The following is a 27231-nucleotide window of genomic DNA, read 5'->3' on the forward strand; positions in this document are numbered from 1 at the left end:
AATATGTGTTGTGGAGTTGTATGTACGAGGAAAAAAATATACTTGAATTGTATGGCTTTAAGACAAGAGACACCTCTGTCTTGTGAAACTGTTTAGCTTTGTCTGTCATTTCATTAATCCTATTATTGTATTTCAATTTGAGATGCACTAGATATTTGAATTTTAACTATTCTTAGCCTGCTGACTATGTCCATCACAGAAAGCAGAAATTTTTATATCCAACTGTATCCTATGACAAAGAACCCAAAGTCACGTGTGTTGGCCCAATAAGTCACTGCCAGTAACAGTAGGATGCAGGGAAAATTCTGCAGTTTGGGTGGAAAAGATACTTATGTACAAATATGCTGGATTTTCTGCAAGTATAAACTGTCCTACTACAGCGAATCAGAGTAGTTATTCCATCTTTTTATGGTAATTTATTATGATTTTAAAAAACGAGTGTATGCTTGCTTGATGTTTGATTAGATATGCTGTGAAAAAATTGCTGAGGAACTGAGAAACTGCTCTAAGCAGGTTGAAAAACTTACGACATTTGGAGATATTGAAGAAGTCAACAGGTATTTGAAGAAAGCTCACGGCCTGAATAGAAAATTGGATCTTGCTGCTGATAAGGTACAGATTATAGCCTGAACTGGTCCAATAGTGTAAATTGTAAATCTTAACATATATACTAACAGAATCAAAAGTTTGCTTAATAATGCCTTTACTGAGAAGTGCAAAATAGTTCTTAATTCAGCTATGAAATATTTTTATGTGATTTGCAATTTAAACTGCAAATTTACTGAGCATAGTAATTTGTTACTGTGTGATCTTGAATTAATACAACAACACTTTGCATAGGGAAAGATTGAATTAAGTTTACATAGGCTTGCATATAAATTATACTTTTATAGTCTTGGAAGTGCAATTCCTGATGTTCATTGTTACCTCTAGTCTGTTGAAGCCTCCATGGTAATGCAAATTATAGAGGAATGCCCAGGTACATTGTCAAACCTCTAACGATATTCCTCTGTTGACTAACATGAGCGCTGAGCTGTTACTGTTAAAGATCACTTTAACTGCTGTCAGTGGTAACAATTACATCATAGGCTGGTTTAGTCACTCAAACCAGAGAACTGTTGTTTCACTCAAAATAGAGAACTGTGACCTGGTATCATGGACAGCTTTGCTTATATTTCAGACTTCATTTATATCTCAACAGATGAATCAGCTTCATTCAGAAGAAGAGTCTTTTGGATGGCCAATGTCGCAGTACCCTCAGCATAAAACCGTGTGGAATACTCTTGCTCCGTATCTTCGTCTCTGTGATATGACTGTTGAATTCAACAGAAAACGCAAACACTGGACAGAGGGACCGTTTACAGAAGTGAATCCAAATGAAGTAGAAGTAGATGTAGGAAACTACTGGCATGGACTTTATAAACTTGAAAAAGCCTCTGACAATTCTCCAAATGCGTTAGCAATAACAAGACAGATTAAATTGAAAGTAGAGGTATTCAGATCCCACATTCCTCTAATCCAGGTGATTTGCAATCCTGGTTTGCAAGACAGGCACTGGGAAAAGATGTCAAAAGTCGCTGGGTTACCACTGGCTCCTTCTGAAGACTCAAATGTCTTGCAATATATTAACTTGAATCTTGAACCGTTCCTAGAAATGTTTGAGACCATCAGTGAAACAGCCAGCAAAGAATATTCACTTGAGAAAGCTTTAACAAAAATGATTTCTGAATGGGATCAAATGGAGTTTACTCTTCTTGCCTATAGAGAGACTGGAACACATATTTTGTCATCTGTAGATGATATTCAGATGTTATTGGATGACCACATTGTCAAAACTGAGACCATGAGAGGATCTCCATTCATTAGGCATAATGAAAAGAGAATAAGGTAATTTTATTTCCAATAGAAAGTCAATAAGTAGTATTACCAAATAAGAAATCTTTTCTGCTGAATCTGAGGCATAAAGACTTCAAATTCTTTTATCCTCCTTAAGCAGTGAACTTAACTCATTTTAAAGGGCTAGAGCTTTTGTCCCATGTCAGCTGCATGCTATTTAATCCTATAAAGCTGATTTTCACTTTTCTATCAATGATGTCCTACTGTGTTAGAGAGGTTGCTAAACATTCTTAACACTCTCTGGTACTTAAGGTACCAGATGCATCATAACGTTATCTTTGTTCTACCATATAAAACTTATCTGAGGTACAGATGGAAAGGTTGTAAACTAAGAGAATGTAGTCTAAACATTCTGCTTAGATTATAAAACTACTGAATCAATAGCTTCAACAATTAAACATGTTAGAGCTAATGTAAGAGAGATCAAGAAAATGCAAATGACAAATTTTAGAGACGTTATGAAAGGTTTTTTTTCTAATGCAGAAAATTAAATTCTAAGACTTGGCATTGTAGGCTAAAAATTCTGTACTTCCATCTTTGAGCATAGATTTTAACTTGGTTTTGTCTCTTTCATTAATGAATACATTACTTGCTTCTTAAATCCCCCAAACATAGCCATACCATGGATGACCAAAAATCTGTCACCTATATAGTTTGGCCATAATTATCTAACCATATAGGTATATCCAAACTCCCGTTAGTCTGCAAAAATGCTATTTCAGGTTTCAAAACATATTCAATAAATATGAATACATACATGCATATACATACATGTATGTTGCAGTTAGTATTAATGCTCTAATTACTACTGTACTATAGTGTAAGAGTTCTTTTCCTCTTACTGTAAAATGATCAGTTTTTCTTATTTAAAAAGAGTAAGCCCACCATCGTAATTTCATCAGAGTTTTTTGGTGACTGACAGCATTTGTAATAATACAAGGTGTTGCTGTTACTTCAGTCTTTGAGATCTAGGTGATTACATGATGGTTGCTTTCTCAACAAAGCATGTAGAATGCTGGATTACTGCCAGATTTTATTCCAAATTCCTTGTCTTCATTTTGGTGTATTTTCAGTGTAAGCAAATTAACTGACCTGCCTAAATTTACTCTTGGCAATCTGCATTGTTCTCTACCTCTTGGTAGAGGCAAAATCATCAGAGATGAGGTTCCAATACATAAAAGATGAAAGAGGGACTTGAGGCAGAGAAGGAACATGCAAACAAAGCTGTCTGTTGTATTGAATCTGTGGCAGGTAGATGAATGAAGGACGAAGTTATGTTTTCACATTTATTTTACAAAACTCAGTGCAGCCTATGTGTGAGTGTCCTGTTGAGAAAATTATTGCCATGGTTCATTTATACAACACATATTTTAATAGTGTGCACTTTTTATAATAATTCTATCCATACTGTCCATTGGTGTAAGAGTCATAAAAAAATAACACTTGCTGGTTTTATACAGGAAAGAAGAATATATGTATTTGTTATAGGATTATAAATATGTTATTTTCAAATATTTTTTGCAAATTACTTTTGTCAGTTTATTAGGAATACCAATGACACCAGAGAGCTGATAATATCACATCTGTCTGGTATTGGTAAGATAATAAGAAGCATTAATTTGTGTTGTTCATAGTTTCAGATGATGCAGAAAAATTGAGGGCATTAGAAAAAAATGATACATTAAAGGATCTTGAATTTTTGGCTATCATAAGAAAAGACTGAATAGCTATTGAATTATAATAGTGTGTACCTTTAGTGATGTGCAGTAATGCCGAAGGACTCCTTAAGTCTATCAAACAAATGTGTTCAACATAGACATTTGGAATTTGAAGTCAGAAATAAAATGTGACTTAACCATTGCACTATTTACTGCTTGAAATCTTTTAATTAAGACCATGGGTCTTTTTAGAACAATGTCTACATGTTTTTGGTTTAGTAGTTTAGGTTACTTTCATGTCTGTCTTTTGCCATCTCAGCCTGCCAATCCTAGCAAAAGTTGTATTACATACTCAGCTGAAGTGAACTTGGCCACAGATACTATTAAATGATAACGTAGTCACTGATGTTGTTAGTCTATTTATTAGATTAGCCTAGTTCATGAAATCCTACGATCAACCTTACAGATGATCTGGTTGCAGAAATTAATATGGATTTACTTATGCAGGGAATCAGGCTAGATTCATATGGTATTCTGAAATCTTAAAACTTAGTCGTATTCGTGTTGCTGCTGAATATGCAAATTGACAAAAAGATCTTAGCAGTCTCCTGGAAGCATCAATTAATGCATTTAAACTAATGCTATTTTATAGGGAATGGGAAGGAAAGCTGTTGTTAGTACAGGACATCCTGGATGAATGGCTGAAGGTTCAGGCTACTTGGCTTTATTTGGAGCCAATTTTCAGTTCTCCTGACATCATGGCTCAGATGCCTGAGGAAGGTAGATGATTCGGTACTGTGTTTAAAATATGGAAAGATTTAATGAAATCAGTTTTTCAGGTAAGTACCGCTGTCTTAAGAATGTGGAGTAAATTTGTAGTATGCAGCAAAAAAATCAATTGCTTCTGATAATGTTAATCTGTTTTCTGTTTAATCTTTGCCACCTTTCTTAGATTCTTTTAAAAATGACTTTGCAGAACTGTTTCATGTAGACTCGTAGAAGCATTGATTGGGAAGGGACACCGGAGTTCAGTTAGTCTAAGCTCTTTCTAAAAGCAGAACTTTTGCCAACAGTGCGTCAGGTCAGCCACAATTTGTAGCCAAATTTCAAAAATCTCCAAGGACAGAAACTTCTTGCAGATTACCTCCTTACTTCAGTGCTGTGGTATCCCCTTAGGGAATAATTTTTCCTGATGTCTAAGCTGAACTTCCCAAGCAGAGATTTGTACCTGCTGCCCCTTGCTGGTTAACTATCCCGGCTGAGAAGTCGGCTCAGATTTTTTCAGTTGCACTTTGTGTAGTTGTTTACAGTTAAATTCTACCTTAATTTCCAAGATGAACAAGTCCAGCTCTTCCAGCCTCTTCTCACAGGCCATGTAGCGTTCTGGTCAGTAGAGTTAAGCAGCACGTGAACAATATAACGTAGTAATGATGGTCCTGGTGCTACAGGTCAATTGACATGAATGAATGATATTTTACAGTAATTGTTCCTTATGAAAAATGCTGTTTATTTGCACATTGAATGGTAGAGAAACCTTTGTAACTTTAAAGTGCTTAGATATTTAACTTGCTTCAAAAGTACTATTTTGATCTGCTGTAGATCAGTACGTAAGACAGTTGTCAAACGCCATCACTGTACCTGTCTGGCAGTTCAAAATGTTACTGTATTGCCAGTATGCTTCGGATTTGGTGCTTTCTGGAAGTTAGCACCATTACTAGGATCGATTCCTGAGATTATATGAAAGCTCTTTGCTTCAGTAGTTAGATATTCCCAGCCTTGGATTGGGTTGGATTTGCCATGTTTGCCAGCCTAACTGGGTGAAAAACTCCCACAGTTTCTTCTGCTGGCTGCTGAGAGGGCAAGAACTTCTGTCAGAGAGGTGATAGTAGATGAGGTAACATCTGAAATGGGCGCAGGTGATTCTTCAGTTTACCCTCCTTCTTTCTCTGTTTTTCTTTCTTCTGATTTAGAAGAAAATCAGGAATTTTTCCTGTGGACCTGTGAAATTGATAGTACTCATTTGGGGGAAGAAATCGCGTGAAAATAAAAAATGGGAAGGCTTTTGTTGAGTGTTATATTTCTGAGCATTGTTCGCTGAGTGACCTGTTTTTATAAAATCTTCTAATTCAGATATTCAGTGCTAATCAAATACAAAGTATTTTTTGAATGTGATATGTGTTAGCACTCGCAGGAAAAAAAAAAAATCATCTTTTGTTTCTACCAGAGAGTGTAAATGCTAAATCTCAGATTGATTGTGGCTAAACAAGTAGGCATTATTTTCCAGAAGATGGCACTCTGTTTCCACAAATGCAGTGTTTGAGTTCCGTGGCTTGAAAGAATGCTCTTCCCTAGTCTGTATGAATGGTCTCTCTTAAAATGTTGCACTCCCTTAAAGCTTATGTGAGTCTGTTCATGCTTTTAAAAAAGCATTTATATGCCATTGTATTACAAAATTACTGTGTATTATAGAATTCCTTTATGTGCTTAGCTTTTCATCACAAATTTGTATAATCATATATTATATTTATATATATATAAAATAATATATTACTCCTTCATTTTAAATATCTAATTTAAACAGTGCACATTAATGCGAGGTAAACTACTTAGTGGTTTAATTTCTGCTTCCCATGAATTTAAAAAAATCTATGATATAGAAGCTTTTCTGTCTGTGTGAGGAAGAAAGAAGAAAAGGGCAAGACCCTCCCCCCCTTATGTTTAGAAACTGGAGTTACTGATGGTCTTTTAGCAAGGTATCATTTGTATACACTTGATTTATACTATTTTCTTGATACAGTTTGAAAAAACTAATTGACACTGAGAATGTCAATGACAAAATAAGTTACACTGATATTTTTAATGAACAACAATAACGGTGTTCAGGTTTTTTTGTCATGCCTTAGCAGAACTGCAAATAGGAAATCTATGTTGAAGCATGAATTATTTTTTCTGACTTTCTCTCATATGAAAGAAAAAAACAAGCAGGAAGAATCCCATTTATAAAATTGGCAGCCGGCTTAGATTTGCTTTGCCAGTTGCACTTATTCTATTTGCTGATGGTAAATATGTAAGAAAGCGAACAAAACCTCTTTCTGTTGACTATGTATAGTTATATGATTGGTTGTGCATTAAAAACTGTTTTATAAAACCAATTATGAAATATGTTTGTCTGCTAACAACTGTTTATGTATAGATGAAAAGTATGTGTAGTTATTTAGTTCTGGTTTGGTATGAGGCAAGATGCAAATGGCAGAAGGTAAACGTATTCCATGTACAGAGGAACATTGTGATTACTGTATTAGGGAGGTGCACCCCCATGAAGATCAGTTATACAAAGGTACCACTCTGCGGTTTTTTTCAGTAGGTGGGAAGTATATGTGTAACATTAGCAGGGAGTTGAACCAAAGCAGAATGGACATTGCAAATATCGTTTTTTGAACTGAAACTGAACTTGGAAGTTATTATTAAATTCTCCAAACTGAAGCTGAACAGCAGTCGTGTTACTGGGTCAAATCTGCATTGTCAGCCTGGGAGGAGTTTGTTTCTAACAGATGCACCTTCTGGGCTTTGCGCAGCAGTCTAGCCCGTCTCTCCTTGTCTGTCCCCAGCAACGTGAGACACCTGTGCTTGTGCTCTGTGCGGCTGTGTTGTTCAAACCCTGTCAAGTGGGATGCTCTGTCTTCATTACAGGCTCTGAAAATACTCTTCCTAGTGGAATTAGTCTGGGTACATCTTTGATTTCTGTTGTCCATTGCTCTTTGTTGTTACTGCCTGCAATTCCTACGAGCCTTTAATAGACTGAGTAGTCTGAAATTCTCCCTACCAATCTCTTTGGTGTTTCTTGTGGATGGATATACCTGCGTGTTTTATTTTAATCCTGGATATGTGTTCTATGCTGTTGGTTTACAGCTGCAGACTCACTGTACAGAACAGAGGGGACCTAGGGGCTGACTAACATTTCCAGTTAGCTTTGTTTCCATCTCACCTGTGGTCATTTTGGACCCATTCAAACTCTGATTTAGGTGGTGAAGGAGGAACTATGGCTGAAGCTGTGTTCCCAGACTTTTGAAAGGGGAGCAGGGGATTTGTATTAATCCCTCTCCACTTTTTGCCAGGACTTTGTAGTTATAGAATGTTATGTATTGCAACTTAAAGGGGTTTGAATCAGTTCACTATTAACAACTGGCACTGGTCTGAACTAGAACTGAACAAGAATAAATTGAGTCACAGATGAACTCAGTTGTGAATCAGCATAATTTCCTACTTTTCAATGTGTTTCTTGTTTTGCTTCCAAAGCCCACCACTAGTGAGCATGATTAAAAAATGCAATGATGATTAGGCTATAAATTGACCATAAGGCATATTAAATGCTAGAACCTAATGTTCAGACAACTGTATTTCTTTAGAGCTGCTTAACTTGGCAATCATTAGGTCTTTTGAAAAGTCTTTGTATTCATATTAACTGAGATAACTTTCATTTTATGCAGTAGCTTTTCTAAGCATTTGTGTTCATTTAGTTTGAGAGGTTAATTTGAAAAGCACTTGAAAGAATTTTGGAAACGCTCTATGTCTTAATATATATTTTGTCATCTACACTGTAGATTCATAAGAAACATAGTGTTTAAGCAATAGCGTGTCTTGATAGGTGTGATTCAGGTGCTATTGTGAAAAGAAATAAAAATATGTTTTGTATTCTTAAAGCAAGTATAACTTCATGTTTGCTAGCAAAAATCTTCGAACATGTATTTATCTAGTAAACATTTTAGGATCAGAGAGTACCTTTTTTTAGATCCCGTTATTAATTAGTTTTAGTACTGAAGGGTTGTGTTGCCTACATACAACTTTTCCATCTCAATACTTATAAACTTGTGTATACTTTATTTGGAAATAAAGATAGTTTTTTTTGCATTGAACTCTGATTGATGATTACCACATAAAATGTGTGAACTGCATTGTTGTCATAAAAGTACACTTATAAAAATCCATCAAAATTTAATTATTCATGTTGCTTAATTATGTAATCCAAATGAGGTTGGCCAGTGTAAATGGATGTGCTCCAACAGCATGATGGGAGTTGTTCTGTTTGATGAATTGATCCTGTTTTGAAAATTATTTTCAGAAATACTATCTCATGTTGTGAAATTTTACGCTATACCAACTGCCTAAATACTTTTCCAGTGAGCCCTGGCAATGAAGAGGGTTAGTAGATTGTAAACTTGACAATGGTTTAAGTAAATCAGAATTTGAAAAGAAGAACTGTTTTGCTTAAGATTTCCTGCAGTGCCATGTGGTGATTTAGCTGAGAAGGCATTAACATTTTTATCTGGACTGATTTCTTTTCCAGGACAAACATGTGCTGAAGATAATAGTAATAGACAAGATGCTGGAAAAACTGAGGAAGTGCAATGAATTTCTGGAGCTAATTCTGAAGGGACTTAATGAATACCTAGAGAAGAAGCGCCTATTTTTCCCCAGATTCTTTTTTTTAATCTAATGATTAACTCCTTGGGATTCTTTCAGAGACCAAAGATCCTACTCGGTATGCTAATATTTAATAGATGTATTTGTGGGTGCAGATAACCCTGTCATACCATTTCTCTGAGCTCAGAACTTTCTTTTTACTCACTGACAGTTATGGTATGAAGTACCTGCTTGGTTAGATTTGGCAGGTGAATTCAGAATTATTTTTAATATGGGTAATTAAACTCAGTTCTGTTTTCGAAACTTGAAACCATTCCCTGCACTGATTTTCAGAAAAATCAGAGGTCTATATGGTAATTCATGGTGAAATTAGCATGTCTGATTTTTCTCAGTGGAAAACTGAATATCAGGTGAAATCTTTATACCACTAACCTCAGTTTTATCTTTTTAATGGCTGTCCTAATCAAAGTATTTCAGAAACTTTTAATCATGTTTTAACTCTCTCTGGGATTTCTACTCCCCAACCTCGTTCAGGATCAAACTGTGTAAAGCATAACTCGGTGAAAGTCCTTCTTACACTGAGCGGAATTAACTCTGTAAAGATTCCTGCAGAAGTGATGTTGTTAAGTAATATAGCTTTTTCTGTAAGCAAATGAAGTGGGGTTTGATTTCCGATACGCAGACTTCATAGCATGCAGTGAATGCAGTATAAAGTCATGCAAAAATAATGATGAGAAGGAAAAATAAAACGCCAGCTCAGTGACAGAGGAATATCCATACAGTGCAATGAACACGGCAAGAGATCATGCGAGGAAAAAAATCTTTAAGATTTTTTCTTTTATTTATTACAAGCTATTGTGTTATGACTGTACTTCATTGCTTTACTTAAAATCCTTAATATTTACTCTCCTTTCCTGGGTGCGCATAAAAAATGAATTTTTATGTACTATAGGTGGATTAGCAGTTAAAGAAAGAATATTTAAAGAAAGAATATGAAGTAAAAGAATGAATATAATCCTCAATAGTGTTTGTGTTGAAGAGAGTATATGTAATATCTTACATTTTTAAACTTATCTTCAAAAAATATTATGGTAAGCATCTTGCAGCAGGTAGCGTGCAAAGAGAATCTATGCTGAAGACCTACCTGAAATGTGATCCTTGAAGCCTTTGAAGTTAATATTTCCTTTTCGACATAGAAGCCAGTGCTTCTGCACTGAGTCAGAGTGCATTCTGTTAGCTCAACATGCAGATTACATGTTTCTATAAAAGCAGCCCAGTGGTGGGTTCAAGTGGACTAGCATAGCTTGTCTGTCTGTCTCAGGTTCAGAAGTGTAACTTACCTTCAATAATGTTTAATGCTTTTTATGAAGATGGGATAGGACTAGCATTAGGAGATATGTACCATCCTCACCCTTGTCAAATAATGAAAATATCTGCCTGACTAGTACAGAGTTTATAATCTATTAGCTAATACTAGTAGGGAGAAAGGTGCTTAAGGAACTGATTTAGATTCAGGATATGTGTCTTGTAGAAGTTTTCTTCTGTTAATCACCAAGGCTTAATGCTCTCACCTGTTGTATTTGGTAGTGTTCCATCAACCGAGGCAACTTGATTTTCATTCTCTGGTATTTAGACAGAAAGACACATTGAGTTTTTCACAGTTGTACATAAAGTTAGAACTTTGTGATACTTCATGATACACTGTGTTATTTTCATTCTTGACGTGGTGTCAGTTGAAAGAACTGCTACAAGTTTGTATTTGTGGATTCTCCCTATTCGTATATATCTGAGCTGTATCGCAAACAGAAGGTTATTTTAAGGCTATATAAAATTTTCTGCTTATTCACAAATAGAAGTAATTGCTTCTGGTAATAGTGACTCTTGAGCTCCTGCATTCTGACGTGCAAGGAAAAGAAGCTTCTGAGTGTCTTGGAAGGGGGATAAAAGGAAGAAGAGGACATTAGCTGCTAGTGCATGGAGTAAATCTTGCAATGTATCTGAAGATTTGAAAAAATATTTGAAAATATTTTCTTTTCCCAGTAATAAAGGAGATACTCAGTTTCCTGGGGAAAGAAATAAGGCTTCTACCTACTGCCCCATTTATCCTCAATTGGTGAAAAACTTTGAGGAATTGCCACTACAACAGAATTTCAGTGAAAGCTACAGGAAGGACAGGCTTCCCTGCATGCCCATGTACTGAAAAGGCTTGATAAAAGCCAGCACAGGAGCTTTTGTCTAGGCTCAGAATTCTGTAACAAACATTCCTAAAAGCGAATGATTTCAGCTCTTGCTTTACTTCCTCTTTTATTCACTAACAACGTTAACTACAGATTCATTAAGTTGAGGTTAATTCCCATGTTTTAATTTCAATTCAGTAAGGCATTTCACCACATCTATGTACTGTCATGATACAAGCACTTCCCTTAGTTGGGTATTTCCTGTTTGCCAGCAACTTAGTAGCATGAAAGAATCCTCTAATTACTGTGTAGAAGAAATGATTGAGCTAACTGACCACAGACTATAAACAGAAGTCAATAAACTTAAAAATCATAGAAAAATGCATTTTCTTGTTAACATTTTTGAATTGTAAATATGTTATTGTGGTACATAAAATTGTTTTTCTAGTGTGACAGTGTCCCTTAACCATGGGAAGTATATTGTGTACATATAAGTTGATCTTTAAAACACGTATAGTGTTTTCCTTTTCTTATGTACAAAATGGTAAGGGCTATTTTCTGTGTTACAGGAAGAAAATAGTGTATGCTGTTTTGTTTCCAGATATGTATCGCTGATGTTTTGCATATGGTTCTGTAAAAACAGGATGCCACATCTCCAAACCTTGTTGAAATAGGGAATGAAGGGCATTGTACTACTGTTGTAGGGAGAAGAAACTTTTTAATACAGAGAAATAAAAGTTATATAGAAAAAAATAGTCATGCCTTAGAGTACACATGCAACTAATAACTTTAAAAATTTTTGCAGGCACTAGAGAATTTTTTGGAACAGAATAATAGACAGATTGAGGACATTGTCACCTTGGTGCGAGGAAAGCCATCTCAGCAGAATCGAGTGACTCTAGGAGCACTTGTTGTGCTTGATGTTCATGCTAGGGATGTTCTTGCATCTCTAGTAAGCAAGAAAGTCAAAGATGAGAATGACTTTGAATGGTTAAGTCAGCTTAGGTACTACTGGGAGGTAAGTGATACCTCTCAATCCTATTAGAAGGTAATTTCTGTTCAGTTTTTCAATTTCTGCTTGCTTGCTGACACAGAGAATGGTTACGGTGCTATGAGAATTTCTGCTGATAAGAGAATACCTATAACCAATCATTTTATGGTTTGCTAACTAGAATGGCCAGTAGCCAGATGCAAAGAGTTTTTAATTAAAATTACTTTTTTCATCACTGCTGAGACCAAGTATATTTGCTGAACTTGCAGAGTGGGGGTACAGACAGAATTTGTTCACTCAAAAACTGTATTTTAGATTTCTGATTCTGTATGATAGAGAATGCTATAAGGATGACAGTTTTCGGTTAGAGGTTTTAACCTGACTTATTGTCAATAGTAATTTATTTGTGCATTACATTTTATTGGAAGAATTACAACCTGAATATGGCAGAATACAATATTTTCATCAGGATAAGATTTATTGTACTACAGAAGAAAGTCCATGTGAAATTAAAAAGTATATCTAGGCCTCATGCATCGCTGTATCGGAGTATTCAGATTGGCCATAACTATAGCTGTTGATCATGGTTCTGTTTACCTTTTAAACAGAGGTAACTTCTGTTTACCTTTTAAAATGTCTATTAGCACTCTAAGTATCTACACAGGACAGTTTTAGTCTGAAATATGTTTAGTAGGATTTTTTTTTTAGATAGGAGTTAATGTTAAAAACTGTCATTTTGTTTGATACTTCAGTATCTATTGATTGGCATTTTTTTTCTTTGAGTCACATGGAAACTAGTGTTTCAAAACAATCAGTAGTCTGCCATACAGTTGTTTCTAACAACATCGGACCTGTTAAGAAACTTGAGAAATAATGTTTTTTTTAATAAAACTATTTATTTATTCTGTGTAATTAATGTTTTGTTTCTTAGGAAGGGCATCTACAAACAAAGATGATCAGTGCTGGGCTGAGATATGGATACGAATATCTCGGCAATACCCCTAGGCTGGTTATTACTCTACTTACAGACAGGTGCTACAGGTAAAACTGCAAGTTACTAAATGTACTGTATTAGCAAGAATTTATTCGTTAGAGATATTTTGATTATTCCTGAGACTCCAGAATTGTATTTTTTCTGTTCTAGTAGGCATAATTAGAACAGGATACATTTCTTTTGGTGGAATAAAATTGGTTCTGTGTGAATATTTTAATTAATTTTTGAGATAAAATTAATCTTCTGTGACACTGTAATTGGTGATAAATCACAAGAGGATTTAAATTTAGAAAGTGGAAAGTAAACTATTCTCTAGGGTGAATTTCTCGTAGACTTCATACATTACTACACGTTTGTAAACTAAAGCTGGCCAAAAGCAAGTAAACTGGATCCTCTCAGGAAAATGGAGGCATGAAACAATTTTTTTAAGGTTTCTGGTAAAAGTTAGGAAAGCTGGAAAAATAGCAGAAAAATTAATATAATTTCTTCCCTATTGTTTTATTTTTCAGAACGCTATTTGGTGCACTACACCTACATCTTGGAGGTGCCCCTGAAGGTCCTGCTGGAACTGGAAAAACAGAAACTACAAAAGACTTAGCAAAGGCTGTCGCTAAACAGTGTGTGGTTTTCAGTTGTTCCGATGGACTGGATTACCTTGCATTAGGAAAATTTTTCAAGGTTTGGACAAATCTTGGGGTCATATTGTTAATTATATTATAAAGAACTTAAATTATTTTTACACTTGAAGTGGTCTTAAGGTATTATAAGTGTGTCTTCCTCCACTACCAGGCTGCTATTTAATGCTGGTGTTGTGCAGATTTCTTACCATAAATAAAAGGCCAACCGAGATATCATAATGTTCTTTATATGCTTTGAAAATGAAATAGACCATTAATGATTTTATTTGCCTTAAATGGGTGACATAAATGCCATTTAAATGAGTGTGTTTTTAATAGCTGATTGCAAATATTAAGGAACTTGAGGTTTCATCTAAACTCTAAATAAACTACCAGAATCATTATATTGTACAAATCAAGCATATATTCATTTTGATATTAGCCTGAGTATACATCTCTGTAGTATGAAAATCTATCTGAATGGATATCTGTGTCTTATAGCCCAGTGTCCTGATTTGGACTGGAATGACACAAAAATAAAGCAAATATACACTCCTCCCTGGTATTATTCCTACCTTCTGAGTCAGGGGTGGCATTGGAACAATGTGATTTGTCTTCAAAATACCACATAATGGAATTTCACCAAAATAAGCGAAATCAAGCATTTTTATTTAGAATTATGAAAGCAAGATTCTGTGTCTCAAATGGGAATTTTAGAATTACCGTTAACAAAGCATGAGATGCCCTTGAAAGATGACCAGTGCTACAGAGATAATACAGTGACATTTGAGGAGCGTATCTCAGAAAGACCTATGAATTAACCAGAACTGTAGGAAAAGAGAATTATTCTGTAACTGCACTTTATGTAACTTGGCATGCCATAAGATGCCATAACCAAATGCTTAATTTTATCTGTGCAGAAATCCTTACATTTCCTTTTGTCTCTGTGAACCCTGTTAGCATAAATGCAAAAGAAGAGGAATTTTTGAGGCTTGTTCAATGCTGAAATCTTCCCCCTTGTCCAGCTGCAAAATATTGTTAAAACATACAAAATGTGTCTTTTGATAGGCATATTGCATATGGCAGAAGAATTAAGATTTTGGATTAGTTTGTACAGTTTTTTCCTCTTAATTGTTTTTTAACATGCAAACTTTCTTTTTAAAGCAGATTTTATTTGGATTGATTTTATTTAGACATTAGTGTTCTGGATCATGGCTATAGATCTTTTGTTTGCACACTGAAACTTTTTCTTATTGCGGAATTCTTTCTATCAGCATGTTCAAAATCAGGAGTTACCTTTTAATTAGTCATGTGTCTGTCTCTTCTAGGGTTTGTTGTCTTCTGGGGCATGGGCTTGCTTTGATGAATTCAACAGGATTGATTTAGAAATACTCTCTGTGGTTGCTCAGCAGATTTTTACTATCCAAAGAGGTAACCTGTTTTTCTAATCATCTTTCACTTACGTATGATAAAAAATAAAGATGCAACAAAACCTGCCCAGCAATGGCATTAGTTTTTATTTCTCCATAGGCATTAATTCAGGATCAAATTTAATAGTATTTGAAGGAACTGAACTGAAACTGAACCCTACGTGTGCTGTCTTCATTACTATGAATCCTGGTTATGCTGGGCGTTCTGAGCTTCCTGATAATCTTAAGGTATTTGTTTGTAATTTTATTACTTTTAATAGCTAAAACAGAAATAAAACCCCCAAATTTTTGTCAAGTGCAGAAATTATTAAGAATATGTAATAATGGTTACCTTCAGTTATTGATTACACTAGTGTGAAAATCATCTTCTCTTGGAAGAAGAAGCAATGAAGAAGGATAATCAGACTGAAAAATAACAATAGATTAGATTTTAAAATATCGGGAAGTGGCTGCTTGATTCAAGGTCAATTGTCAGGATAAAAAAAATAAAGTTAAAACCCCCACTGGTTTGTGTGTTTCTTGGCTAAACAACTGAAAGTTCACAAATTAAAAGAACTGCTTTATCATGTACAAGCAGTGAATAATATCTTAATATTGAATAAAAATTTGGGGGGGTTAATTAATTTCTGGGATTTTTTTCTTATCCTTTGGTTTGATCTGAAGGGACTTGCAGTGTTTTTAATATAAGAGATTCCTATTCTGTTTGAGTTTATTATTGAATTTATTACAAGAATGCTACATCTTTTCTTACCCTTTAAATACACTTGTCCTGTGTCCATAGAAAGAAAAGGAAATCTGAGCAATTATCCTGATAAATTAATAAAAACATAGAAAAGTACAAGGCTGTAAATATTTCTCTGAACTCTGGCAAGTTCACTCACTAACATGTAGTATGAATACAAGATTAAATAATACTACCTTTATAACTGAAAGAGGATAATTTAAAGAACTTTCTGGTAGAATATGAAAACTTGTGAAAGTTTGTCTGATTGAAAATATGCTTGCTTGGTAGAACTATGGTAAAATTTAAGCAGCTAAACAATGCTAGCAAGAGTCTGATAGCATCAGCTTATTTGTGGTAGTTGTATTGCACCCCCCTATTCCTTCTAGAGCTTTTTGCGTTTGATGTGGTTTTATTATTAATCTTGAATGAAGACCTACAAATATGAATTGTCACAATGGAAAATAAAGTATTTCTAAGTGTTTATGGAAAGGCAATAAATTTTTAAGTTTAGATATTGTTGTCATAATTGTAGTAGTTATGTTTAATTGGCTCTCTGTATTAATGAAATAACGAAAAAATAGTATTTTATGTAGTTATAGAAAAAAATTTTATGTGGTGTATTTTTTCTGACATCGTTTTTTCATATATATGTTTAATAGGCTCTCTTTAGAACTGTAGCGATGATGGCTCCTGATTATGCCATGATAGCAGAGATTGTTTTGTATTCTTGTGGTTTTGTTACTGCTCGACCTTTGTCTGTAAAAACTGTAGCTACGTATCGTCTGTGTTCAGAACAGTTGTCTTCTCAGCACCATTATGATTATGGAATGAGAGCTGTCAAGTCAGTACTCACCGCTGCTGGCAACCTGAAGGTAAATGATTTTCTACATTTTCTTTGTCATTCACTAACTTAGTAATGTGTCTCTTTTGTTACAGAAGGTACACTATTCTACATAGAGGCAAACAGCTGTTTTCATCCTGTTATACATATGAAAATGAACAGGATATGTATTAGGGCGTAAAGCTGAGGAAAGTCAAGAAGAGAGCCATTCACCACATCAGTTGTCACTTTATGATGTGCCTGTTAAGTGTGCTGATTATCTTTCAAGACTTCTAGTTAAATGCAAATTTACTGAGTTGTTTGGCATTTTCACCCCTTCCCTTCCCTTCCCTTCCCTTCCCTTCCCTTCCCTTCCCTTCCCTTCCCTTCCCTTCCCTTCCCTTCCCTTCCCTTCCCTTCCCTTCCCTTCCCTTCCCTTCCCTTCCCTTCCCTTCCCTTCCCTTCCCTTCCCTTCCCTTCCCTTCCCTTCCCTTCCCTTCCCTTCCCTTCCCTTCCCTTCCCTTCCCTTCCCTTCCCTTCCCTTCCCTTCCCTTCCCTTCCCTTCCCTTCCCTTCCCTTCCCTTCCCTTCCCTTCCCTTCCCTTCCCTTCCCTTCCCTTCCCTTCCCTTCCCTTCCCTTCCCTTCCCTTCCCTTCCCTTCCCTTCCCTTCCCTTCCCCAAAATGGTGCAGGATGTTCTGTTTCATTTCCCTTGCGTTGTGGATGAACGCACACATTAGAATAAGAAATGAACCTGTTGTTTTATTAATTCAGTTATTTTTATTTAGGTAGGCTAGTATAATTTATAATTGTCTTTCATTCCAATTTTTTTTTTCAAGTTATAATCCTTCTGTTACAAGAAACCCTACAAACTCCCAAATCAGTAACAAAGCTATGTATTGTGGCAAAAAAGCATGTGTGTTTTACTATTTTTTTAAAACCCAGCAATGAGATCGACGTGCAAGCTTTTAGAATTTTCACTTTACCGAAGGTAGAAGTTTTACATCAACGTAGGGAAATTATTCTTCTTAGGAAGTAAAGGAATACATTTCAGAAAGCAAATCGTCAATAGTTTAGGAATAAATGTCATATCAAATTAATAGTAACACCCATGACTGGCCATCAACTAAAGTGGAATTGGCCTGAATATAGAAAATTACTGCTAACACCTTGATCTCAGTGTACAAGTGTACATCCAGGACATCTCAGTGGACCTGAACCTGCCAAAATAATTTCATAGACGCACAACAAGAAGTGTTCGGTAAAAGAGGCAAGTTTAACATCTGTTTTTTGAAACTAACACTATTTTTTATATTTTTTAGCTGAAATATCGAGAGGAAGATGAAGAAGTTTTGCTCTTGAGGTCTGTTACAGATGTCAACCTGTCTAAGTTCTTGTCTCATGATTTACCACTTTTGGAGGTAGAAGACATAAAAATTTTTAATAATTTATAGAGCTCACTATAAATACTAGTTGATAAAAATATTGTATGACAGGTTTATCAGAGATGTGGACCAAAGACTTCTAGTTAGCCTGTAATTATTTTAAAACTTAGTTTTAATTGTTACTGCCTAGCGAACAAAGCAAGCATTAGGATTTTGATAATTTAGACCAATGAAGGTTGCTGCCGAGTCTACCACTTGAAATAGTATGTTATTTTATGTATGCATTTTTATAACTCTTATATATGGAGTCAGTCTGTGTCCTATGTGCCATTTGGATTTGACTTCTAATCTGATACTGCAGGATGGATGTGTTTAATATTGGAGCAGACATTCCCAACACAAATGTGAGCTGTCAACTTCATTAGGAAAAACTTGCAATCTTCTTTGGTAGCTGTGAGCTTTCTGTGGTACAAAGAGAAAGGATCTGGGCTGGTGCATATAGATGTTTGGAAACTGTGAAAACATTGTTCTTCATGTGTTACTTTTTAAACATTAGGGGAAAGATTTTACGTGGAAAAAGGTGGTTCATCTACAGCTGTGGGAATTTTTGTGCAATTATACTCTCACAATATCAAAAATTCTTATGAATTGTTTTGGATAGTAATACCTATATTTTAGCTGTCATATTAGTTGCAATTATATTGTCAGTGCATAATACTTATTTTTATGTAACTTTATCCTGGTATAAAATGAGGTAATTTCTATAAGGAAATGTCCATAAGGGCATGAAAGTACCATGGAAGCTCTTTCCTTTAGAAATTTTATGAAAGAATTCTGGAGCACAGAAAAGGTAATTGCCTTGCCCAAAGTTAAATGAAAACATAATGAATTAGAAACTGAACATGTGTCTCTGGACACAGTTAATCTAATCTAATTAAAATTCTGCCTAAATTACACACTCATTCCTGAGAACAAGTCATGACTGTGAAGGGAGATTTCATATTTTCATAAGTTTTGAGATAGTGGAGATAAAGTTAGAGAAGTTATCTGGGAAAACCGAAGCATCTCCACTAGCTGTTTCTTTCAGTTTCAGTCTTTATGGAAACAAGATGTTAAGAATTCAGTGTACAGAAATTGCATATAGTTATGAAGCAATGCTATGTGTTTTTCTCTTTCATAGAATAACAATTGTATATTGTTTTAGAGGTGAAATAGCCTTGCACATACTAGTATTTCATGTGTTGGTGTATCCCAAAAATAGGAAAACTTTTAAAGTTGAAACTAGGAAATATCACATTATTTACTTGTAAACAGCAAAAAGAAGGACAAGGAATGTAATAGAATTTAAGTAGATGTCAGTATAGAACAGATGCATGTTAGAAGAAAAAAACACTGACAAATGAGTGTGATGCCACAGTGTCATAGCAATTACTTACTCATTGGGGAACAGATTTAAGGATCAGCAGGAAGTTAGGCCTGTAGGAAGTTATGTGGGAACTGTAGCAGTGAAATTCTGTTAGTTCTGGAATAAAATAACTTTGTTTGAAATTTGTACCAGGTACAGAAAGATTTATAAAAAGATTTAAGGTAAGCAGTAGTAATGTAATTTAAATTTTTAAATATGATTTTAAGCTTTATTTCAATCTTTAATTATGAGAAATATTAATTTCCCTCCCTAATTTGTATATCACACTTGAGAGAAAAGGGAAACACCCGTGTCTTCCCCCATTCATTTTCACCTTGCTGGTTTTGCCTTTTTCATTCAGGTCTCCAATGCAGTGGGTTACATCTGGCTTGAGATACACAGTAAATCTTCTGCTTATGTAGGAGCTTGCAAATGATGCATGCTTTCTCTATCTTGTTTTGCTCAAAACTCTGCTTTTTTTTTTTTTCTTTAAATTACTTATAGTCTGTCCAGACTTTTGAATCTTGATTTTTGTTTTAACACTTAAAAAAAGATTTTTGTTTAGTACTCTCCGGTAGAATAATGCATTGGGCTTATCATCAAGTCTTTGGGCCCTGTTAATGTTTTTTTTCATAATATTGATCCTGCTCTGATGTGCAGAAAACACTTTTGCCCGGCAGTACTTATGCTGTGATACTAAATGGTTTCTTTTCATATGATATTCCTTCATTTCCGTATTTGTGCCATCACTTTTGTAAGAAGGAGAAGATTAATAGATTATTTTTGTCTCTCATTATCTTAGTTATAAAATCCTGTAAGCATAGAAAGACCATACTCTAGCACAGGTGTGTAAATCTTTAATTCTGAAAACGGAGATTGTGGGGACAAAGTGCAGGAAACGAATGACCCATGGAAATTTTACATCAAATGTGTTTGAGACAAGTAAAGCTGCTCGCCTTGAACGTACCTTGATATTTCTGCCGGGGAAATATGCTTATTTTCAATGGAAAAGCCCTGGCTTTGTCATAGTCAGTTGTAAAACATGCCTCTGACAACACAGAATGTTAAACATGTGTTTTAGTATGTTCAGATAAAAAACCCCAGCACTTTAAGGTCAGGATGTGGCATCCTCATTAATATATTAGCAGTGGAAACTAACAATGCTAAAAGAAAACCAAGGCACACAGCAGAAGGAACCCAACATATATAGTAACAGGAAAATTGTCAAAATAATGTGACTCTTAATTTCACCAAGAATTGCTGTTATTGTAGTTTCTAAATATATTTTATTTTGAAAGTTTTTTCAGTTTTTCTTTGCTTTCTGAGTCTATACTGCGTGTCTGTCTGATTCTGATAGCCCAGAGATTCTTTTTCTTGTTATGTTTTACTTTATTCTGTTTTGTTTTCTCATAAGTGAAACTGCACGATCTTTGCTTTTAGATCTAGATTTCAGTTAATTATTTTTTAGTTACTAATGAAACAAGGTAAGCACTTTCTCCACTTCCTAACTGCAAGACAAATGAACTAGTTTAATGAAAGCTAATGTTTATCAGAAAAAAAAGTGCTGAGATAGTTAATTCCTTTTCTATGTTCCCATGTAAGCAGGAAGAAGACACATGAAGTAAATATCAATAGCAAATTACAAAGTCAGAATTTTCGTTCAGCCTAGAGTGACGTGAAATTTTCATCAAAGCAGATGTTTGTCTGCTGGTGTCAACAAAGGGTTGACTGCCTGAGTTTCAAATGAAATTATGGTGAAAATAAGCATACTTTCTACTCAATTGTTTGGACAGGGTATTCTGATTTGTTTCCTGGTGTGAAGCTACAAAAACAGGGACCTATTGGAAGCCATCAAAACAAACTGTGATACTATGAACTTGCAAATGACCGATGTGTTTACTATGAAGATCCTGCAGATATATGAGATGATGATTGTGCGTCATAGATTTATGATAGTTGGAGAGCCTTTTGGGGGAAAAACATGTGCATATCGAGTTCTGGCAGGAGCATTGGGAGACCTATGTGAGAAGGTGTCTTGACACTTTTATAAATATTTATAGTGAAAAACTGTTTTCCTACAAATTTTATAAACATTTTAGTGTTTATACTGAATACGGAATTTATTTTAAGGAACTTAAAAGTATAAGAAAAAGCTAAAGAACTTGATTGGGAAGCTGCACCTGCAAACTTAAATAAGCAGGATGACATGATTTTCATTAAACACATTTCATGCACTTCATGCATTTCTGTGTTTTCTGTAAATTCTTTCATTAGATTGGACGAAGAATGAATTAGCTACTTGAAATGTTATGAGAGGCTGTTCCTTGTGAAATCTTTATACCAGATTTCAAATTTTTTCACAAGACCTTCTGGACTCTTTTAACAGACATTATTCAATTTACAACTACACCAGACAATAAACTTATAATAAACTAGACACTTCTAATAGACACTAGAAACTTACAATAGACTAGACTTATAATAGACAATAAACTGCTTCATAAACTTATACAAATTTTTGAAGATTTTCTGATAAGGATATAATAAACTGATGTAAATTACATGGTCTCAAATTTGGATCAGAATATTTAAATTTTTCAGAAAAATTTTGGATACATATTTTTGGAAACATATTAAAAATCTGTTTTGCTAAAGGCCTTCTTCCCTTACTGTTGCTGCACTCAGTTTTTTTTTTAAACTGTATTTTTGTCATTCTTCTTGTGTGTTTGCTGTTCGAGTAGCTTATAACTCTTTCCAGGATGGCATTATCCGTTTTACTCTTTCTTTGAATTTTACATTTTCCTCTGAATGTTCACTTTAGTGAGATAAAAAGTAAGATAGAAAGAATTATAATTCAATACAAACTGTCAGAAAAAGAAATTGTAAGCATACTTTTTTATAAACACATTTTTTTCTCCTTTGAAATAGTATAACAAAAATTACTGCATTTTATATTTCATGAAGAGAAACAAAGAAAGATTATGTGTATCAGTGGGAGGAAGGCAGTTAGAACGGGCATGAAATGATGCTGAACCCCTGATGTCTCAATTCAAGTCTATAAACAGTAGTGCTGCTTTTGGAAAGAGCAAGATGGTTTGTTTTTTTCCCTCAAACTGAGGATACCTGTTTCTTGTATTTTCAGGCTATAATAAGTAAGTGTTTAGACGAGTGTTTGCAGTTTGTCACTTTTGCTTGTAATTCATTCCTGTAGAACAGTGGTTGTCAGCCACTCTGATGGCTGCAGTATTAAAGGTCACATTTGGTCACAAAGACAGAAGAAAAGAATCAGTTGAAGTTTAATCAAGAAGAAAAAAATAGTTATCTTTACATGGTTTAAGTAGAAAAAAAACTTCCAGAAACTCAAACCAACTTTGTAACACCATTTTGATATAAATCTCAGAAACCTCCTAAGGCAGCACATTTATTCCTTAAACATGGGAAAAATGGGATAGAGAGACAAAAGAGCTTGGCCCTATTGTAATCCTTCAAGTGTAAGAATAGAACTTGTGTCTCTTAATTGACTGCTTAATGTCCAGTTCACTAAAAACAACAAAAAAAATCCATTCTCATCTGTCAAGACACTGTCAGCACTAGACTTCCAACTAGCTATGATGAAGTTGGAATAAATGTCTTTAGACACTTGTAAACCATCTTTCAAATGTAGCATGTGTAACGTCTTTGCTGCCGTAAACTAATGAAATTTTTATGAAGATTTAATAATATATAACTGTAAAATTCAAAATAAAACAAATGGCATAATAAATTGCATGTTTGTGTTAAAAGATTATATTACTTTTGTGTCTTCAGGAAGAAAACAAAGTTCAGATCACTATTTTAAATCCCAAATCCATAACAATGGGTCAGCTATATGGACAATTCGATCCAGTGTCACATGAATGGTCAGATGGGATTTTAGCAGTTAGCTTCAGAGCATTTGCTTCTTCCCCAGTAAGTGCTTAACAGCTTAGAGTATTTTGGGAAATGAGTTTCCAATTTATACATTTTAGATTTTAATTCCATGTTATTTGCACAACCATTGAAGGATTCATATGCTTAATCATTTGAATGCAGAGACTGCAATTTGGCTTGATTGTAGTATGCTCCATGCAAAGTACTTTTCGATGATAGTGAATTCATGTTTCGGGAGTCCTTATGTGATGATAAAGTGTGTGTTTGTTTGCATATATTATAAATAAATGAATATTTAATCTTTCTACCATTTTGTCACTCCTTATTTTGTCTGATTTTGGCCCATATCTGTTCAGTTTGATGTATATGGGCATTTCAGTATTTATTTTGGAAGAAGCTGATGTCTACGTGTTGCTTATGGCTGACCCGCCATTAATGTCCATTGAAATATTTTAAGTGAGTGTAATAAAAGATGTACCTACCTGTCAGATACTTTCTTTTAGCTAGTGATTGCAGTATCAGACTCTTTGCCCCTATGAACTTAACTGAGCTAATAGTGTGTTGAAGCTGATGAGTACAAAGTTCACCATCTCTAACAACATTTGCAGAACTACACCAATGCTTTGTGTTTTCCTATAGGGAATATGATGAATTCCTAAGACTACTTGCTTATTTTGTAAAAAATCAGACATATTACATTTAGATATTGCCATATTCCTTAAATTAGTCCTGTTGACTTCCAGGTTAAGTGTGCAATAGGTATTACTGATGAGTATTGACTTGTATTAACAGTCTTGCTATGTCATATGTCAAAGTATTTGAATATATTGAAGTCTGACATGAGCATGTACTGCATTTTTAGTAAAACTAAAAGAAATCAGTCAAAGGTATTGACCTTCCATAGTTAACTACAGTATATGCTTTAAAGTTATAACACTATATTGTGAATAAGGAAATTTCAGAAACTGCTTGTGAATACAACACAAGTATTCCAAGTGTTTTCCATTATTTTTTTTGTAGCAAATAACTTTAGATCTAAAATATTTATTTTACAGTAAATGTAATAAAATAAATTACAAAATTTTAATAATAATATTTTCTGCAAACCAGACTCCAGATAGGAAATGGCTCATTTTTTATGGACCAGTGGATGCCGTGTGGATTGAGAATATGAACATGGTGCTTGATGGTAATAAAAAGTTATGCCTTATGAGTGGAGAGATCATCCAAATGTCACCGCAGATGAGCCTTATTTTTGAACCAATGGATTTAGAAGTTGCTTCTCCAGCTACTGTACGTACCTGTCTTTCAAATACTGATTACAAATCTCTTTGATTATTGTGATATGTATTCTAATTTTAAAAAAACATACTTAGAATAGTAATTATGAGTTTGTATTTCTTTCATATATGCTTAAAATAAAGAACATTGTGGCTTGGTTTTCTTGTTCATACAATATGATGTGGAAAGTTAGTTAGTTATTTATGTATGTAAGGTAAATTATACAGAAGACCCTGTAACTATTCAGAGTCTGGCTCTCGCAAGTGCCTGCCAAAACAAATCAAATCTTTAACATCCCAGACAAATTCTGGTAAAACCAACAGTCACCGTGTTTCTGGCACTTGTCTGTATCTCATCACAATTTTTTTCTGATGGCATTTGTAGGATGCAAAACGTTCTTCTTGAATATGATTAGAGGTTCAGATAATAACATAAATGGAACAAAATATCTCTGAGGTGAAACTGAAGAAATTTTTACTTAAGAATTATATAAGACTTAATTAGTAGTCCAGTTGAGTCTCTAGTAGTCAGTTTGTTATCCTTTGTGACGTTAATGTTGGGAACGGATTGTGTTTAAGAGGCAAATCTGTTTTTAACATTACATCTCATGTTGGCTGAAGAAATAAAGTGGTGTTTGAAAGTCATCTGTCTCAGGGCTCACAGAACCCCACTGTACACTTCATGTCAGCTTCTAATAATCTCCAAATCTGAATGTTATTATAAGTTCTTCTAGAGAGGAAAAAAGATCTTTGGAGATCGCATACAATAACATGCACCTTTTGTTTCTATATTTTTAGGTTTCAAGGTGTGGTATGGTCTATATGGAGCCCCATATGTTAGGCTGGAGACCATTAATGATGTCATGGCTAAACAGAATGCATTCAGGAATCAGCTCTGTGCAAAAAGAATTTATAACAGGCCTGTTTGACAGAATGGTTCCACTCTGTCTTGAGTTTATTAGGAAATACACAAAGGTAAGATAAAGAATTTTTCTGAGAAATGAAAAACGTATGAATTATTTTCACTTCCAAATACCAAGTGCACAAATAATTTCATTTGGATCATATTAATGTATTTATTAATTTTTAAAAACAGCTGTTAAGATGAAAACTGCCAGCAAGATTTCTGTGTGTATTGTTTTACTTGCTTCTGAATGTATTTTAGACGCACTTATCCTGTAGGTTTTCTAATAGTCACAGAGAGGAACTCCCCCATCATCTAGCAGTCTCTTCTTGGTGAGTAATACACCTGCAAATAAGAGTATTTTTTCTTTCTTTTCAGGAGCTGTCTCCTACTTCAGATACAAACTTAATTCAATCACTAATGAATCTGATGGACTGCATGGTGGACGAATTTGCTGATGAAGCCAACGTTAGAGCTATGAATGACCATGACATTTTCTCTTGGCTTGAGGTAGGCAGTTTGTTTAATGTACAAAATAGAGAATTCCTAGCCAGGCTTGGCTGAAAAGGGCTTCACAAGCAGTAAAACCTATATTTCATTATTAGAATATGTATTTAGTAATGTCCTTTGAGGAAAATATTATTACCTTCTTTATATTTTATACATAGTTGAGTTTGACGTGTCTGATGTCTTAATTTAAATTTAATTAATTTCATACAAACGAGCCATAATCATATATTGTTCTCCAGTTTCTGGTATCTCAGTGTATTGCTAGTTAGATCGATGCTATCTAAGGATTACAGCTCAAGGAAAGCTCTGTTAACAGACCTAGCCATCACTATGAGAGGCCTTTGAATAAGTATTGGAAGGTAATCTACATTTTTCTGGAATGAAAAGCAGTCTATGTTTGAACTTTCTTAAAATATCCGCACTGAGCAGGGCAGGCATTTTGTTTCAAAAAGAAGATGATTAGATGCTGGCAATTAACATAAATTGTGCTCTGTTTTACAAGTGGCATTTACATAAAATCAAGTTGGTTCAGTGTAATTCTACTGTGATTTGTGCCAAAGATTTCCTTGACTTCAATGAATAAGAATGTTGAAGTATGCTGGTACTGAAGTTAATTTCTGATTTTTTTTCCACTTTAGGGTATTTTTTTATTTTCACTGACATGGTCTGTAGGAGCTAGCTGTAAGGAAGCTGATCGAGTGAAATTTGACAGAGTTGTGCGAGAAATAATTAATGGGCCAATTAGTGAGGAGACGAGAGAACAATACAAATTGTTGAGCTGTATTGATCAAGAACCTTCAAAAGCTTTCACAGTCCCGTTTCCAATAGAGGGAACAATTTATGATTATCAGTTTGCCAAAAAGGTGAGAATTTCAAAATAAGATGTGGACTTCCCTTTTGCAGTAATCTGTTATGAATACTACAAGGTGAGTATTTTTATCGTAAATTTGTTCCTGCTGCTTACTTCTTTTATTGCTGAATAGGTCAGATATCCATCCTTGCAAGTAGTGATGGTCTAGTGTTTTGTCTGGGACTTGCAGTACCAAGGCCTGTCTTTTTGCCTGCTGGAATAGTTGCCTGCTGTAGCAAGAGAAGCGTGCAGAAAATCTCAA

At 34.6% G+C, this 27231-nt stretch overlaps 1 protein-coding gene across 1 annotated transcript in view; it reads left to right on the top strand.

Moving 5' to 3' along the window:
• DNAH7 (dynein axonemal heavy chain 7) overlaps positions 1-27231 on the top strand; it is a 104782-nt gene that overhangs the window by 20581 nt on the left and 56970 nt on the right. Inside the window, 21 exon segments of the mRNA XM_054070556.1 lie at positions 466-612; positions 1202-1887; positions 4207-4393; positions 8899-9042; positions 9044-9093; positions 11016-11088; positions 11958-12170; positions 13075-13184; positions 13647-13815; positions 15083-15185; positions 15285-15412; positions 16568-16780; positions 18049-18147; positions 19817-19826; positions 21310-21346; positions 21348-21547; positions 23316-23464; positions 24536-24718; positions 25504-25680; positions 25988-26119; positions 26758-26982. Coding sequence (XP_053926531.1) covers positions 466-612; positions 1202-1887; positions 4207-4393; positions 8899-9042; positions 9044-9093; positions 11016-11088; positions 11958-12170; positions 13075-13184; positions 13647-13815; positions 15083-15185; positions 15285-15412; positions 16568-16780; positions 18049-18147; positions 19817-19826; positions 21310-21346; positions 21348-21547; positions 23316-23464; positions 24536-24718; positions 25504-25680; positions 25988-26119; positions 26758-26982 — 3435 coding nt within the window.

Source organism: Cuculus canorus, chromosome 6, assembly GCF_017976375.1.
Source record: "Cuculus canorus isolate bCucCan1 chromosome 6, bCucCan1.pri, whole genome shotgun sequence".
Taxonomy (NCBI): Eukaryota; Metazoa; Chordata; class Aves; order Cuculiformes; family Cuculidae; genus Cuculus; species Cuculus canorus.